Source organism: Erythrolamprus reginae, chromosome 3 (genome assembly GCF_031021105.1).
Source record: "Erythrolamprus reginae isolate rEryReg1 chromosome 3, rEryReg1.hap1, whole genome shotgun sequence".
NCBI lineage: Eukaryota > Metazoa > Chordata > Lepidosauria > Squamata > Dipsadidae > Erythrolamprus > Erythrolamprus reginae.
The window spans coordinates 156,543,625-156,561,435 of NC_091952.1; the positions used below are offsets into that span (position 1 = coordinate 156,543,625).

General features: G+C 38.9%; 1 protein-coding gene across 3 annotated transcripts in view; it reads right to left on the bottom strand.

Annotated features, from left to right (window-relative positions):
- DNAH5 (dynein axonemal heavy chain 5) overlaps positions 1-17,811 on the bottom strand; it is a 189,312-nt gene that overhangs the window by 43,794 nt on the left and 127,707 nt on the right. For all 3 annotated transcript variants that reach the window (XM_070747103.1, XM_070747104.1, XM_070747106.1), the window contains 10 exons: positions 17,562-17,734; positions 14,885-15,015; positions 12,859-13,012; positions 11,878-12,145; positions 10,098-10,329; positions 8,959-9,073; positions 8,251-8,427; positions 6,376-6,579; positions 3,074-3,253; positions 1,059-1,196 (listed from right to left, as the gene is read on the bottom strand). In XM_070747103.1, coding sequence (XP_070603204.1) covers positions 1,059-1,196; positions 3,074-3,253; positions 6,376-6,579; positions 8,251-8,427; positions 8,959-9,073; positions 10,098-10,329; positions 11,878-12,145; positions 12,859-13,012; positions 14,885-15,015; positions 17,562-17,734 — 1,772 coding nt within the window. The remainder of the gene's footprint in view (positions 1-1,058; positions 1,197-3,073; positions 3,254-6,375; positions 6,580-8,250; positions 8,428-8,958; positions 9,074-10,097; positions 10,330-11,877; positions 12,146-12,858; positions 13,013-14,884; positions 15,016-17,561; positions 17,735-17,811) is intronic.

Here is a 17,811-nt window from a genome sequence, read left to right on the forward strand (position 1 = left end):
GCATGCCAGGTTAATTCTGCTGATTGGCTGAGATTTCGGGCCATCAGCGATGACGGACAAAATTTTTGTGATAACAACGCTGACTGGCCATGATTTCAGCCAATGAGCAATGGTAGGCAAAAGTTTGGCGATGACATATGATGTCATCAGGTGGGAAAAACCGTGGTATAGAAAAAATCCGTGAAGTATTTTTTAATTAATATTTTTTGAAAAACCGTGGTATAGGCCATTCGCAAAGTTCGAACCTGCGAAAATCGAGGGAACACTGTAGGAAGAAGGAATAACCTCGAGGAACCAGAAGAAAAGCCACAACTAAGCCAAAAGTCAAATAACAGAAATCTGATTTCGAGTCAGAATTGCAACCCGAGAAAAAAAACTCAGATGACACCCTCTCTGTTTCTTATAATAAAATGAGGGAAGAGGAAAGAATACTCAGACTTGCAAAATGTTGTTACTATAACCTGATAAGAGCCGAAGTGGCGCAGCAGGTAGAGTGCAGTACTACAGGCCACTAAAACTGACTGTAGATCTGCAGGTCAGTGGTTCAAATCTCATCACCGGCTCAAGGTTGACTCAGCCTTCCATCCTTCCAAGTTGGGTAAAAGGAGGACCCAGATTGTGGGGGCAATATGCTGGCTCTGTTAAAAAGTGCCATTGCTAACATGTTGTAAGCCGCCCTGAGTCTAAGGAGAAGGGTGGCATAAAAAACATCAAATCAAATCAAAAGATAATAAAAGGAGTATTAACATGACTAGCTTTCGTTTCTTAGTTTGAAGAGTTGACATCAGGGTATCATAGATTATATACCATTACGGTGGTTTTTGTATGCCACCCAGATTCATTGCTGGGAATTGGGCAGATAAACACATAAATTATTAGAATATTCAGAAGCTAGATAGATGAACTACCGTATTTTCCCAAATTACCAGAAAATCAATTTCCTTGCACTCTTGAATAACAACATGAACTCATTGTGGTAATATTTTCTTTACTTTTTGACAAAATAGCCAAAGGGAATCTCTAAAGAAAAGAATTGCCTGTACCCTACAGGAATTTACCTGTTTTTCCAATGTGGCCTTTTCGTATTGAGCCTGCACAGTATCCAGCTCAGCTTGCTTGGCATCCAATTCAGCTTGGGCTGTCTCAAGATCTAACATGGCTGTAGTCAGACGATTCTCCTGAATGGCCAGATTTGCCTTAAAATATCAACCCACCAAGTTTAAATAAAGGAACTTTGATGCATATTGTGTATTTCTTCAATAACATCAACCAAAGAAATATGAACAACAGCTTGTAATGAAGTACATTAGTCATACAGAGAGTTGTTGAATTCGTATTGCTACAACAAAATATTTATCATTTTTATATGCCATACTAATGCAGACAAAGATATCGGGATCAGGGCTGTTATATGCCCGAAGATGGAAACAGGAAAATATACCCACAATGGAAGAATGGATTTTGAAACTAATGGAACTAGATGAGATGGCTAAATTTCTTGCAATTTGGAGCCCACTGCTTGATTTCTTTACGTGTGTGTGTGTGTGTGTGTGTGTGTGTGTGTGTGTGTGTATCAATATACAGTATATATCTCTATATCTACCTACCTACCTACCTACCTACCTATCTATCTATCTATCTATCTTTGTATCCAGCCATGCCTTGCTGTGGCTGAGTCTGGTTAAGTGTAAAAGAAAGTGCACGTTTAAATTTTTGAACTCTCTACTCAATTTATTCAGAATAACAAGTGATCTTGGAGGTGTTCTAGTCCAACCCCCTGCTCAATTATATCATACAGTTTGAAGGGATTAACATTAGAGAGCAGAGTGACATTTGGACATTTCTCTCTCCCTCCCTCCCTGCCCCCCCCCCACCCCGATTTAATAGATTGACCTGACCAATCTGCCCAAATATGATAAGACCGGCCCACCTTCCAGGGTTCTTAGTTCCACTCAAACATGGGTGGTAAACCCCACAGTTTGCAGCCACACCTGGTTCCTTTATTTTCTGAGGTTACTTTCCTGTGGCAGTTGATCAGCATGACAGTTGATCAGCAGCCTGTGGCAGTCTCCATGCAAAACAACTACCTGTCTTTTCACCAGCCAATCAAAACACCCCTCCTATGTTTTCACCAGGGAATTCTATGTTTTGGCCAGTTTTTACCTGTCACATATGCAATATATATATATATAACATAGGTATATCTTAAGGGCTGTGTTCAAATGGAACACTGTGTCAAAATTTCAAAGCAGTCGGTGAAGTACTTTTCAAGATTAGCCCTGCCTAACAAAGATACATTCATATATGTGTGTGTGTGTGTGTATTTACATAATCTACGAAAACAAATCTACGAAAACAAATACACACATACACACTTTAATATCTGTTAAAGTTAAGAGATGAATATTTTATGAATATTGTTATTTTAAATTGTTGACTAGTAGAATTTTAGGAGATTGGTATATCTGTTATAAAGGGTTTGTTCTATTTTCTTCAGATTAAAAGGGAGAGGGGAGAGAAGGAGAGAAGGAGAGAGAGGGGGAGTTTAACAATATAAACAGGATTGATAAATATGCTTCTCTTCCTGCAGACCAAATTTATAGTCCTTTTATTATAATTTAAATCCCTCTCTACTACATAAACAAAACAATTTCTAACATTATGGCAGGATTGCCTTATCAGTGGAAGCTAGAAAATCTAGACTTTTCAGTTGAAAATGCAGGCTTTTTGTTTATTTGATTTGCTCTCCAGGAAGTGGGGAAAGAAAAGACAGAGATCACAGAAGAATCATTTGGACATAAGTTTTAAGTGCCTCTTTCACCTATTAAAATATTCTCAAAAGCAAGACCAAACATGTTTATGGACTGCATTTGGCCAAAGGGGAGCACATCAAAACCAAACAAATCTCATTTCAGCTTAGTCCATCACATAATCCCCGTTTAAAATTGTAAATTTATTTGTTTGTTTGTTTATTTGTTTATTTATTTATTTAATTTATGCACGGGCCCTCTCCGAGGACTCAAATTGCTGTTGATATAATTTTACTCTGCCTTGCCAGCTAGATTGGACTTACCTTTAAAGGTAGAACTTCCTTATTTATAGCAAAGAACGAAGACATTGCTTTGGTCCATGAGCAAAGGCCAGCCACATTTCCACAAACTCTCTTAGCTGTCTCAATATTGTAATCTGCCATTTCAAAATAAGGACTCAAGAGCTCCACTGCTTCTTCATTAATTGTATCTTTTGGAAATTGCTAGAAATATCAAGAAAGATACATTTTTTCATTTAACCAAAATCAAATAAAATTAAAAATCCAGCTGTTTAATTTTACCCCTTCTTTTCTAAGCCACGTTTTCTACAGAATTTGCATTCAAAATGTTATTAATGTTTAATTAATAATTTTAACTCTGCTAAACAAGTAATTCCCACAACAGTTAAATAATTTGCTAAAACTGTATTACTACTATTCTTTTCATCCTTCCTAGTACCTATCTCTTTCCACTTATGACTATAATCATGTTGCTTGTATCTTTACAATTTACAGTGGTACCTCGGTTCTCGACCACAATTCGTTCCAGAAGTGTGGTCAAGAACCGATTTGGTCGAGTACCGAATTAATTTATCCCATAGGAAATAATGGAAATGTGTTTAATTGGTTTCCAGCCCCTATTTCCTTTATTTTTTGTGGGATAAAGATCTGAGGAGCTCTATAGTAAGCACTCCAAGCTGTAGGAAGGGTGAGGGCAGCTGCAATACCGGCAGTTTTGGGGGGGGGCTCCTTTCCTCAGTGGTTCGTCTTGTAGCTGTAGGCAGCTACACCAACTTTCTCCTTCCCGGCGGTGGCGACGGCAGCGGCGGCTTTCCCTCGAGCAGCAGCAGCGCCAGGAGCATCACATGAGAAAGGGAAGCCACTGACTTTCCCAGCGCTGCTGCTGCTTGAAGGAAAGCCGCCGCCACCGTCAGGAAGGAGAAAGTTGGTGTAGCTGCTTAAAGGGAACAAGACGAACCACTGAGGAAAGGAGGGCCCCCAAAGCTGCTGGTATTGCAGCCGCCCCCACCCTTCCTACAGCTTGGAGCGCTTAGACTAGAGACTGGGAGGCTTTTTAGTGCGCGGCCAGGATGGGTGTGTCGGATTCCGACTCCCATTCCATCTCACCCCATCCCCTCAGATCTTGTAGCATTTCAGATAATAAACAAAATTTTCTGTGGCTGTTCGGCATCCGAATTTTTGTTCATATACCGAAGCAAATTTTTGCCAAAAATTTTGTTCGGTATCCGAAATGTACGAGAACCAAAGCGTTCGAGAACCGAGGTACCACTGTATATTGTTTTATTTGTTCCCTGGTACGATTTGATTGATTATTAGTAACCTATGACTATCACTAAGTCAGTACTTCTCAATTATTTTCTGTTACACACACACACACACACACCAGGAAGAAGTAAACATTTGATGCCCCCTCCCAACTCTCCAATCTGGGCCCCAATGGAATTTTAGTGTTAATATTTATTATTTTGCTTATTATAAGCTGCAAGCAAACTACTGGCTGGGAAAGGCTGCACTACCCACTTACCTGGGAGTAAGTCCCATAGAATTCAGTGGAGCCTGTTTTCAGTCAGGGGAATCAATTTAGAGGGACCACACATATTCCCTGGGTACATACACGCCCCCCAGCATCACTCTATGCCACCCAGGGGATCCCACCCCACTATTTGGGAAGCACTGCACTAAGTGTTGTATCTTATGATTCTTGATGAATGTATTTTATTTTTCTTTATGTACACTGAGAACTGGTTTGCCCAGGTTCGCTTGGTGCACCAGTTGTGGTCCTATTTGGACAGGGAGTCACTACTCACAGTCACTCATACCCTCATCACCTTGAGGTTCGACTACTGCAATGCTCTCTACATGGGGCTACCTTTGAAAAGTGTTCAGAAACTTCAGATCATGCAGAATGCGGCTGCGAGAGCAATCATGGGCTTTCCCAGATATGCCCATGTCTCATCAACACTCCGCAGTCTGCACTGGCTGCCAATCAGTTTCCGGTCACAATTAAAAGTGTTGGTTATGACCTATAAAGCCCTATATGGCACCGGACCAGATTATCTCAGTGACCGCCTTCTGCCGCACGAATCCCAGCGACCGATTAGGTCCCATAGAGTTGGCCTTCTCCGGGTCCCGTCAACAAAACAATGTCATCTGGCGGGACCCACGGGAAGAGCCTTCTCTGCAGCCCTCTGGAATCAACTCCCCCCGGAGATTAGGACTGCCCCCACCCTCCTTGCTTTTCGTAAACTCTTGAAAGCCCACCTTTGTCGCCAGGCATAGGGAAATTGACATACCCCTTATCTGTCTCGGTTTATGTACGGTTTGTTTGGGTTGTATGATTGTTTTTTAATAAGGGTTTTTAAAATTGTTTTAATATTGGATTTGTGTATGATGTATTGCCTGTTGTGAGCCGCCCCGAGTCTTCAGAGAGGGGCGGCATACAAATCTAATAAATTATTATTATTATTATTATTATGTTATTATTATTCTATTATTATTACTATTTGTGCTTATAAATGCTTGTCTGTTTAATTTGTACTTTCCTGATCTTTACTGTGCCTGGATTTAAAGTGGTGCTTGTTTATACTACTGCCATTTTTATTAAGTGCTGGATTTTTCTACAAGAATTTTTGGTCAGCAAAATCTTTATGAACACTTACCCTGAAGGGACAGAGACAGAAATAAGAACAATCTTTGAATTTTTTTCTCTCTCTCAGAACTTCTCCAGGTCCTGTTGACCAGACAATGTCATCTGGCAGGGCCTAGGGGAAGAGCCTTCTCTGTGGTGGCCCCGGCCCTCTGGAATCAGCTCCCTCTGGAGATTTGCACTGCCCCCACCCTCCTCACTTTTCACAAGACTCTTAAGACCCATCTATGTCACCAGGCATGGGGCAGCTAGATCACACACCCTTCTTCTCTGACCGTTGAATGTTATGTGTGGATGTGATTGAATAGACTGTTTTTTACATAATGGGATTTCAGCTTACTGTTTTAACTATTAGATTTGTATACATATTGTTTGTATTGCATGTTGTGAGCCGCTCCGGGTCTGCGGCATACAAGTGTAAATAATAATAATAATAATAATAATAATAATAATAATAATAATAATAATAATAAATATCAACAACAACAAAACAATAATAATAATAATAATAATAATAATAATAATAATAATAATAATAATAATAATAATAATAAAAAAAAATAGGTAATCAGTCTGTTCTGTATAATTTCCAACTGCTAATTGTCAAGCTGCAGAAGGCAGCAGTGCAGTGTCTCAATCCTAAACATACTAAATCCAGACTAAAACTCTTTTGGTATACCTGCAAGTTCTGTAAGAAGTTTCCTGCTGTCATCAGTTTCAAGGACTCTTGCCACGATGGCATAATGCAGTTTTTCTCTGGGTCTACCTTAGTAACATTTACTTTCCTCTGGAATAGCAGCAACACACAGTCCATGATACGCATGATAAGGTGAGGTGGCCGACCCAGCGTACGGACAGTGGCAATGTCTGCCGGCTTGATTGTCTACATTATTGAAAGGATGGACAGCATTAGGAATTATAACAGCATTTTTTAAGTGACTGAATAAAATCAGCAGGCTTTTTATTTAAAGGCGTTCCACGGTGGGTTCAATATCAGTAGATTACTGTATACCAAATTACTGTATATTTAGAAATTAAAGTAATTAACATTTCATAGTTAAGTCAGGACCTCGATGAGCAGCATATTTTGGTATGCAGTTGTAGGTTAAACAGTGCAAATCATATTATTTGTTGCTTCCAATAACATTACCCATGTTATTGCATTACATGCCCATGTAATAAGGAAGTTTTTGCCTTATTAAAATTCCTTGTTTGTCAAATCACACTTGGCCAATGAAATTCTATTCTATTCTATTCTATTCTACAATAGTTAATATATGAACATGGGCATGTGCTTCTGCATAAGTGCGCACACAGAAAAACATTTGAAGTCTGCTTATGAGATTAGCTGTTACAAATTGATAAAATAGAATAATAGTTTCAACTTCTGCCTTCAGCCGCTCTGAAGTTAAGGGATTATTGTGGTTAATATGGTTGCTGGAGAACAAAACATATTTGGAATCGGTAAATAATGTTAGATGCTATTCCCCATACCACAATCATAATGTACGGTATGTATCACATCATTTCTCCATGTTTCTGCATCAGATAGTACTGTAGTTCTATTTCTGTCAAATTAAACAGGCAGTGGTTATTTGAATTGATGTGGCCTGCAGTTAATTCGTCTAATGCTTTCTGCCAAATGGTTGGCTCACATTGTAAATTGTGAATGCAAATCAGTCATTTTACCTATGTATTGACAGTGATTCCTTGGAAGTTTATATTTAATAACATTAATTGCATTGTAGGACCTACAGGAGACTGCCTGATATATGAAAATCCTGACAATCTTTAATATTGGCAGACCTTGAAAGAAGCAGACGATGCAGCATTTGGATTCAGAAGCATGTGATTAATTTCTTCTAATAAATGAAGTTCATTTGGTACTCTGTGTAGATTTTAGTAACTGTAAGGATGCTATGGCAGGAGGTGGGTTTTTTTTTTTAATTCTTTGACATGTTTTCACAAATAATAGATACCTTTCCTGTTAAATTGGAGATTGCAGGATTTATCACCAATGCTATGTGTTAGATATTTGCCTGGGTGACCTACCCAGATAGGGTAAAAGTCAAAAGTTCAGATTTGTTTATTGCATGTTGATTGCTTGCCTTCTTTTGGTGCTTAAAATGTATCTTTGTAAAACTGCCCTGTTGCTGGGCTAGATTGTATAAATAGGAGAACTGTCATTGTATAGAGCTCTCAATACTGTACTCCATTGCTTCTTGACTGAATTGACTTCCTTGTCCTGTTAGCGAAATAAACCTTGCTTGATTCAACCTTGCTTTGAGAGTTATTACACTATGTGTTGTCTTCTTTTTGTAAATTGTTTTCATACTCAAAGTTTATTCTCTGTGTGAAAAGTATGTTTTACACAAAGAGACTAAACCCCAAGTATGGGGTGGGGAACCTGAACTGCTATTGACATAATTTCACCCATGATGGGAAAGGGAAAGGAGGAAGCCCACACATTAATTTCCAATCTGGGGTATATTTCTGAGAGGATAGCATATCTGTGCGAGGCAGACAGTGGATTAGCCTTTCATTCTTCATTAACCTGTAAAGCAGCTTCAGCCTCTTCTAAGGCAGGTTTAGCAGCCTCTAATTTTCTCTCAGCTATAGCCTTGTCTGCTGAAATTATGTCTACAATAGCCTGGGCTTTGTCCTTCACTTTCTGAACTTCGGCTTTCACATTTTCAGCAGCCTGAGCTTTCACAGTGACTTCTTTTAACACCTATGGAGGACATTAAAAAAGAAAGGAAATAAATGAAAAAACAAGCAATTATGGTTGCAGAAAATATTTCTTTGCCAACAGTTTACGTTATACTCAAGAGTTAGCAAAGTGCTTTGGTTTTAGTAAACAAGCAAAGTGAGATCCCATAGGCCAGAGGCAACCTAATGTTTTGTTACCCAACATTTACACTTATTATTTCAGGCTGGCTGAACTCCATGTAAGCAAGGCTATGATTTTTTGTGGGTTCTTAATTTTTTAAAGAAATTATAGGACTTATAGTGCAATTTTCTTCTTGTTTCAAAATAGCCAGGTATTCTGGCATCCAGAGGCAGAAGAACTAAAGATGGAGGAGTCCTAATAGCTGCATGTTATATGATGTTGCCTTTTAATGACCAATACCAAGAATCTTCAGATTATCATAACTTAAATTTACATGTGTAGAAGGGCATCAATTAGGAGAAGTCCACTAACTAATTTTCTTCCAGGTTTTCCCATTGGTAAAAAAGTTGAAATAAACACACTGGACTTTACCATATCAGCTTTTTCATTGGCAATCTGAAGTTCTTTCTCTTTGGCTTCCAGCTCTTTACTCAAAGCTGCCACAGATTCAGAAGCTTCTTTCAGTTTCTCCAATCCAGTATTCATTCTGAAATGTATAAAATCATTATATTCATATAATATTTCACTTTGTGTAAAGTGAAGTTCTATGCTTTGAGATGTGTGTGTGCGTGTGTGTTTCTGTCGAATCACCCTGGTATACCCAAATATGGGAGGGAGCATACTAATTCCTTTTTGGCTCTCGGCCCCTCCAGGGGCCATATCCAAGGCAGTTAAATTTTTGTAGCCGACAAACTATATTCTATATGTGTAACATATTTTTGCTGATAATGAAAAGAAAGGAAGACTAGTATAGGTCTATTTCAAGCTGTTTTGCTCTCATCAGATGGCCATTCCCTTTCAGGATTTGAACCTGGGGAGTCTGCCTATAAGTCAGTAGCTTTAACCTCTAGACCAGTGATGGCGAACCTTTTTTTCCTCCAGTGCCGAAAGAGTGTGGGGTGTGTGCTATCACCCATGTGCAAGTGCCCAAACTCATAATTCAATGCCTGGGGAGGATGAAAACAGCTTCCCACACCCCACCCCTGGAGGCCCTCTGAAGGCCAAAAATGGCTTGTTTCCCGACTTCTGGTGGGCCCAGTAGGCTCGTGTATCACCCTCCCCAGGCTCCAAAGGCTTCCCTGGAGCTGGGGGAGGGTAAAAACACTCTCTCCCATCCCCTCTGAGACCCTTCAGAAGCTGAAAACGCCCTCCCAGAGCCTCTGTGTGAGCCAAAACTCAGCTGGCCAGCACATACATTCTTATTGGCGCTGAGCTAGGGCAATGGCTCGCGTGCCAGTACATATGGCTCCGTGTGCCACCTGTGGCACCTGTGCCATAGGCTCGCCATCACTGCTCTAGACCATGAGTTCTCCTCCTCTCAACTTATACCAGAGAAGAGTTATATGCTTTTTTCTGTTGAAACAGTTTTCTTTAAAGAAATTTTTTTTCGACATAATTATGTTTAAGACATAATTCAGATGTCTAAAACATATATCACTCCCTTAGTAGTACTAAGACTAGTTACTGAGTTTAGCTATAACTGACTATATAAGAGTATCAAAACACCTCACCTGTGGGCTAAGGTCTGCACCTCAGCATGTTTTTCTTTGTATATAGCTTTATATCCTTGAATAAAGGACAAATAAGACTTGGGAGTCACATGGGTGGATCGACGATATCTTTGAAAATAGTCAACACATTGTTCAGCAACTCCATCTTGGAAGGAGCCCATACACTGTACCATCTGTTTTTTGATATCTTCAGTGCAATCAATTTCATATGAAGACAAGAAATGCTCCGATACTAAAATGAGATTTAATGCCTATCAGTATACTGGCAGGAGAAATTTAAGATGTCTTCTGACCTATTTCTTATTCTTCTTCCCCACCCCTCCATCTCATTCATTGTCATGGACTTCTCCTCTTCCTTGAAAGAAGCAAAACCAACTTTCTAAGCTCCTCTGACATGCATAGTTGACAGGTAAGAATGAATTAGGTGATATTCAGAGGAATTCCAGTGGGCAGTAGGTTGACATGGTACTTATAACTTCATGACTTGAAACCTGCCCACTTTTTATATTTTGTGTTTATACAGAAGAAGCAGGCTTCAACTGCATGAGCATCTTGATTTTTTGGTGTGCCTCTTAACTGCAGATACCCTTGATGGTCTCAAATTTAGACCCATGACCTCAAACACTATAATATATTGATATATGCAATAACATTAAACTATTGCTAACTATCTGACTTTCAAGGCATGTAAATTATAGGCAAAGGAAGCTGTATGGTTTTAATTGCCAAAGTAATTGCAGTCTTGACATATTTTTCTTTTCTTTTGATGCAGGAGGTTTGACATTATTATTCCTGCTTTTTCTCATTTGTACATCACAGGATCTCTGCTTATCATCTCAGGAGTGAAATCAGCTTATTTCTTTTTACTGATGGGTAATCCTCCTCCTGTAATTATTGGGAGCAAAGCTGGTATTCTTGTCTTGATGGAATTAAGAATCCCCTTGCTTTAGGTATAAATAAATGGGCTTCATTTAATTTTGTCATTTGCATTTCTCACATCAAATTATCTGTTTCAAAGAAAGACATTCCACTGCAATATGTTTTCTCAATCACTAACGCTTCACATGTAGAGACAGAAAAGTCTCTATTAGCAACACTGAAATGCTGTCAACACAGTAATTTCCTTGTACTGCCTTATTCTAAGGCTACTTTAATTTATCCAAAACATTTCAAAGTCTTTCCAAAATGTAAAAATAATGCATTTAAATTTTGTAGATAATATTCTAAATTTATTTTTTTCTCTGGAATAGGAGAGGAAGATATAATCAATGAGTATGCATCAAAGCAACCCCCAAAATAGCTTTTGTTACCATTTTGAATTCAACAACGTTTCTATTCTACTCAAAGTTTTTATTTTTTTAAAAACTGACCCCAGAGTAAATGAGTACAGAAGAGATTTTCACCATGTTAAAATTACAATCGAGTTGTCGAAGCATGGAACTCATTACTGGACTCAATAGTGTCAACCCCTAACCCCCAACATTTCTCCCTTAGACTATCCATGATTGACCTCTCCAGGTTCCTAAGAGGTCAGTAAGGGGCGTACATAAGTGCACTAGTGTGCCTTTCGTCCCCTGTCCAACTGTCTTTTCTTTATCTCATATATCATATATATTTTCTTCCTTTCATATATCTTCTCCTCTATTTTTACATATTATCTTTATATATATTACTTCATGTCTATTCTCTTCCATATGTATTGTGTATTGGACAAATGAATAAATAAATAAAATAAAATAAATAAATACTGACAATATTATAAACATCAAACATGTCAAACCTGCAACTAGGGCATCTTTGGGCCAGCGGCTAAACCAGTCTATAGTGCAACCAGAAATGAGTGCAGGGAACTTCAAAGCTCTGTTTCGGAATTTTTCACCCACTGGTGAAAAACAAAGAACCACATGCAGGTTCTGGCGAACTCTAGTCATGAAGTAATCATATACATTCTCATTGGTGGGAGGACGTCGTGGATGCTCCCTCTTCATAACTGGAATGAGATCGCCAATGATTTCATCCATTTCATCACGAGCAAACAAGTTGGAAACCTAAACGGGAAGTACAGTTTTATTGTACCCCACATACAGTCAGCTGTTATTTTTTTAAAGCATTTAGCTACCTTTATATGAATAGTTCATTCATACATTACCAAAAGTTGATTGTATTCATTTGAAATGTTGAAGTTAAAGAGCTCATCGCTAGAGTGTTTCATGACTTTATAATTGATAATTAAAGTATGTTAATTATAATCCATTCATTGCAATTTTATTGTCAACTACTTTGAATAGTAGTTTATGGGGGAAAGTAGGATACGCCAATAAAATATTCACATTTAGTTTTCATTTCTCTTCCCTTTTTATTCCTGTGGCCATCCAGATGTTACTGAATTACAACTCCTAATCTGCCTTGCTAGCTAAGGCTTCTGGGAGATGATTATCAGTAATATTTGGAAAGTGACAACTGGCAAGCCCTGTGTTTTTGCCCTAGAAATAAAATATACTCAATCTGCGTGATTCTACTAAAGATTTTCTCTGTCGGTCTTTACCGATTTATTGTACTTCAGTAGTAAATTAACTAAATACTAAGAGCTTGATCTGCTCTATATTTAGACAAAAATCAGTATTCAGTGGTTAAATTTTTTCATCAGCCATAAACGCAAGTACAGAACTTTACAGAATCAGTCTGCCACTACAGCTTTATCAGCCAAACTCTCTTTTTCAGAAAACCCAGGGCTAACTCAATGCCAAGACAAAAAGCCTACTTCTCCTGATGATAACACATTGTTCATATACTCCAGGAAAGCTTCATCTTTTATTTCATTATCTGTAAAAATGAAACTGATTCCTTTTCCTTGCTGACCAGCAGTCTTATACAAATGTTTCAAGTCTTCCATCAAATTAGATGCACTGTAGGATCTAGAAAAAAGAAAAATAAAATTGTCACGAACATTCCAAGCTTCCTAGCCTACAAATAATTTTGATTGAAACTAGGTGCTTTAAAAATGAGAACAATTTGTTTTGACCTTTCTGCTCAGTGCCTGTTCTAATGGTTGTTTCTTTTAGAAATATGTAGTATATCTATAGATAGTTATATCTATGCATTTTAATTTTCTCCACTATTTAAATTTATTCCTACCCATTTTATCCTTCATTTTTGTTTCATTGTTCTAAGCTGTATAATATTTTGATAATATACAATGTAAACATAATTAACAACCCAAGCCAAACTGTTTTGATAAATAAAAGTCCTATCACTTACTCAAATACTATATTTACTTCTTTTAAATGGAATATACTTGAAACGCCAGAAGAGACGTCTAGAGAAATGATGGAGAAAGAGTAAGTCCGAATCCTATCGAACACTTGTAAGAGCTCATATGAAGACTTACAAAGTGGCGCTCAAGACGGCAAGATGCACGTATCATGCCGCCTTGATTTCATCAGCGGAATCCCGCCCGGCCACTCTGTTTAGGGTGACCCGCTCCTTTCTTAACCAGGGGGGAGTTGGGGAGCCCTTGCAGAATAGTGCCGAGGATTTTAACATGTTTTTCGCTGATAAAATCGCTCAGATCCGGGCGGACCTCGACTCCAATTGGATAACAGAGTCGACTGACAACGAGTCAGTTGAGGTGACTGGGGCCTGTACTTGTCCATCTGTCTGGGAAGAGTTTGATCTGGCGACACTTGATGAAGTGGACAAGGCCATTGGAGCTGTGAGTTCCGCCACCTGCTTACTGGATCTGTGTCCCTCCTGGCTGGTCTCGGCCAGCAGGGAGTTGACATGGAGCTGGGTCCAGGAGATTGTCAACGCATCTTTGGGGAGGGGGTCCTTTCCGGATCCCTACAAGGAGGCATTTGTGCGCCCCCTCCTCAAGAAGCCTTCCCTGGACCCAGCCATTCTCAACAACTATCAGGCAGACTCCAACCTTCCATTTATGGGGAAAGTTGTCGAGAAGGTGGTGGTGCTTCAGCTCCAACGGTCCTTGGAAGAAGCCAATTATCTAGGCCCTCAGCAGTCAGGATTCAGGCCCAGCTACAGCACGGAAACTGCTTTGGTTGCGTTGATGGATGATCTCTGGTGGGCCCAGGACAGGGATTTATCCTCTGTCCTGGTGCTTTTCAACCTCTCAGTGGCTTTCAATACCATCAACCATGGTATCCTTCTGCGCCAGCTGGAGTGGTTGGGAGTGGGAGGCACTGTTCTTCAGTGGTTCTCCTCCTACCTCTCCGGTCGGTCGCAGTCGGTGTTAGTGGGGGGTCAGAGGTCGACCTCAAGGCTTCTCCCTTGTGGGGTACCTCAGGGGTCAGCCCTCTCCCCCCTGCTATTTAATATCTACATGAAATCGCTGGGTGAGATCATCCAAGGGCGTGGGTTGAGATATCATCAGTACGTGGATGATACCCAGTTGTACATCTCCACCCCATGTCCAGTCAACGAAGCAGTGGATGTGATGTGCCAGTGCTTGGAGGCTGTTGGGGACTGGATGGGTGTCAACAGACTCAAAATCAACCCTGATAAGACGGAGTGGCTGTGGGTTATATAAATCTGCACTTCTTAACATTGGAACTAGCGCAATAATATGTTTTACATATTAATTATTTGATTAATTATTATTTTATAAAAGAAATTGTTTTATTGTTATATTTTTATTGCTTTTTACTGCTTTTGTATTTATGATTGCTGTTAGCCGCTCTGAGTCAGTTTTGGAGTGAGCAGCATATAAATTCAATCAATAAATAAATAAATAAAACATCCATTTTGATGCTGTGCTTTATTCAGCAGTTTACCTTGTTAATGTGATCTGGAATATAGCATAGCCTGCAATGAATGATGCCAGTTTTGTCAAGATTTGCTTTCCAGATCCTCCAACTCCAACAAGCAAGGCATTTCCCCGGGGAGTGCGAATCACACGAGAGATCTACAAAGCACAGCACAATTTCGTTGGCTGTATATTCATAACAACACAATATTAAGCAGATACTTGATAAGTTCCTGCATTGCACCACGTCTTTAACATTGGTGTTACAATGATGATCCCAGGCTTTGCATTAATCGTTCCATAAACTCTTTCCAACAACATAAACTCCAGGTTTGGCCACAGACAATTTGCTTCCTAGTATTCAAGGATGAAGTGGTGCTTGTCCTATTTATTAACAGAACTCTTATAGATTAGCATTTGAACCCGCAGCATCTTCTATCACATCCAACGTAGAGAGTCTAGTTTAAAATAATATGATCAAGTACCTGGTATAAGCTGGACTGATTAATTGCTAATGGGAATCTTTTCACAAAGCTCATCTGGGATAATTGTTCAGGCAACTAACACCAAAAAAATGTCACTACTAATGAGTCATTGCAACGATAGAGATACCAATTACTGCTTTAATACATTTTTCTGATAAGGAGGATCATTTGGGTTTGGAAGTATATTTTGAGTTTTTATTTGCATTCTCAGAAAAGTATCTTCTGTTCTATCGGGATTGCATTAATATACTCATATTCTGAGGACTCAGGCACCCGCCTGCTACCGCACGAATCCCAATGACCGATAAGGTCCCACAGAGTTGGCCTTCTTCGACTAAACAATGTCGTTTGGCAGGCGCCGGGGAAGAGCCTTCTTTGTGGCAGCCCCGGCCCTCTGGAATCAACTCCCCCCGGAGATTAGAACTGTCCCCACCCTCCCTGTCTTTCGTAAACTACTCAAGACTCACTTATACCGCCAGACATGGGGGAGTTGAGACACCTTTCCCCCAGGCTCTTTTATATTTTGTTTTATGTTTGGTATGAATGTGTTGTTTGGTTTTTTTTTTAATATGATAGGATTTTATATGCTTTTTAATATTAGATTTGTTCTACTATATTATTGTTTTTATTATTGTTGTGAGCTGCCCCGAGTCTTCGGAGAGGGGTGGCATACAAATCTAATAAATTATTATTATTATTATTATTATTATTATTATTATTATTATTATTATTTATCTCTTCAAAATGTTATAGTTTCTACACATTGATCATGCTGTACCGTCAAACAGAAGAAGCCTGATTAAATATAGTGCCAGTGGTAAGCTAAAGCATCACTAAAACAATATCACAATCTATTGGTTACTAAAACAATGATTTATTTCTACTTAACTGAGAAATCTCTTTTTTGACTACCTCACTCCAACTATCTTTAAAAGAAAAATAAAGCTCTGCCTCACAGAGATTAGACCAGGACCGCTGACTGAAGCAGAACCCTACAGGGATGACAGGTGAATAAGAGACAATACTGACTATTCTTGCCATCAAGATAGCTGTCATATGCCTGATAGTAGGGTTGGTGCTAGTTAACCTTCCTCCCCATCCTTAGTAGAATTAGTATTTGACACAAATGAATGAATCAATTTCTCACTGATATCACTTCTACGTAGTTATACCCACAATATTGTTATTCTCAAAAGCTGCCTTTAAAAAAAATGGCAGTCTCAGGTTACCAGCTCTTTTGTTTAGCATTTCTACAAAATCTAGAACAGTATCCAGCATCAGCCTTGCTCACTCCTGTAGGTGACTGAGTGCAGGATGGAATTTTTTTTAATTACAAATGAATTTACAATAATTTTGCAAGACATATTTTATTAGAAGAATGGGAATTAAATAATAGATAAAAATTTTGTTTCCTTTTATTGTCAAAAAAATATTATAGATGTTCATCTTTACAGTTTTTTATCATATAGAAACATCAAAACATAGAAGACTGACGGCAGAAAAAGACCTCATGGTCCATCGAGTCTGCCCTTATACTATTTCCTGTATTTTATCTTACAATGGATATATGTTTATCCCAGGCATGTCTAAATTCAGTTACTGTGGATTTACCAACCACGTCTGCTGGAAGTTTGTTCCAAGGATCTACTACTCTTTCAGTAAAATAATATTTTCTTATGTTGCCTTTGATCATTCCCCCAACTAACTTCAGATTGTGTTCCCTTGTTCTTGTGTTCACTTTCCTATTAAAAACACTTCCCTCCTGAACCTTATTTAACCCTTGAACATATTTAAATGTTTCGATCATGTCCCCCCTTTTCCTTCTGTCCTCCAGACTATACAGATTGAGTTCATTAAGTCTTTCCTGATACGTTTTATGCTTAAGACCTTCCACCATTCTTGTAGCCCGTCTTTGGACCCGTTCAATTTTGTCAATATCTTTTTGTAGGTGAGGTCTCCAGAACTGAACACAGTACTCCAAATGTGGTCTCACCAGCGCTCTATATAGCGGGATCACAATCTCCCTCTTCCTGCTTGGTCTCTAGTGCCAACACTCTGATCAGTATTTTCTGAAACTTTTTAGAGTACACATGGGTAAGTCTTCATTCAAGAAAGTTTCATTAAATACATCTGAATATTGTTAGAATTTGTGCAGATAAAATTAATGGATCATCAAAGGTTCAACTCATGCATCTGAAATCACCAAAACTCCACTGCTACCTTAATTAAGTGAATCATGGCATCAGTAAAAAACACCAAATCCATCCCTGCCCCACGGATACTCTCATTATATATTTGCAAAAACATGTTCAAACGGTCCTTCAGGATGCCAAAAGATTCAATGGGTTCATATATTTTAGGCATGTCAGCTTCCACTTCCTCTGGTTCCTCTCCTATAAGAAAATAACACTTCCAATTAGTATCAATTTGTGTATCATTCCTGTGTGTCTTTTAACTTTCGTCTACTTGC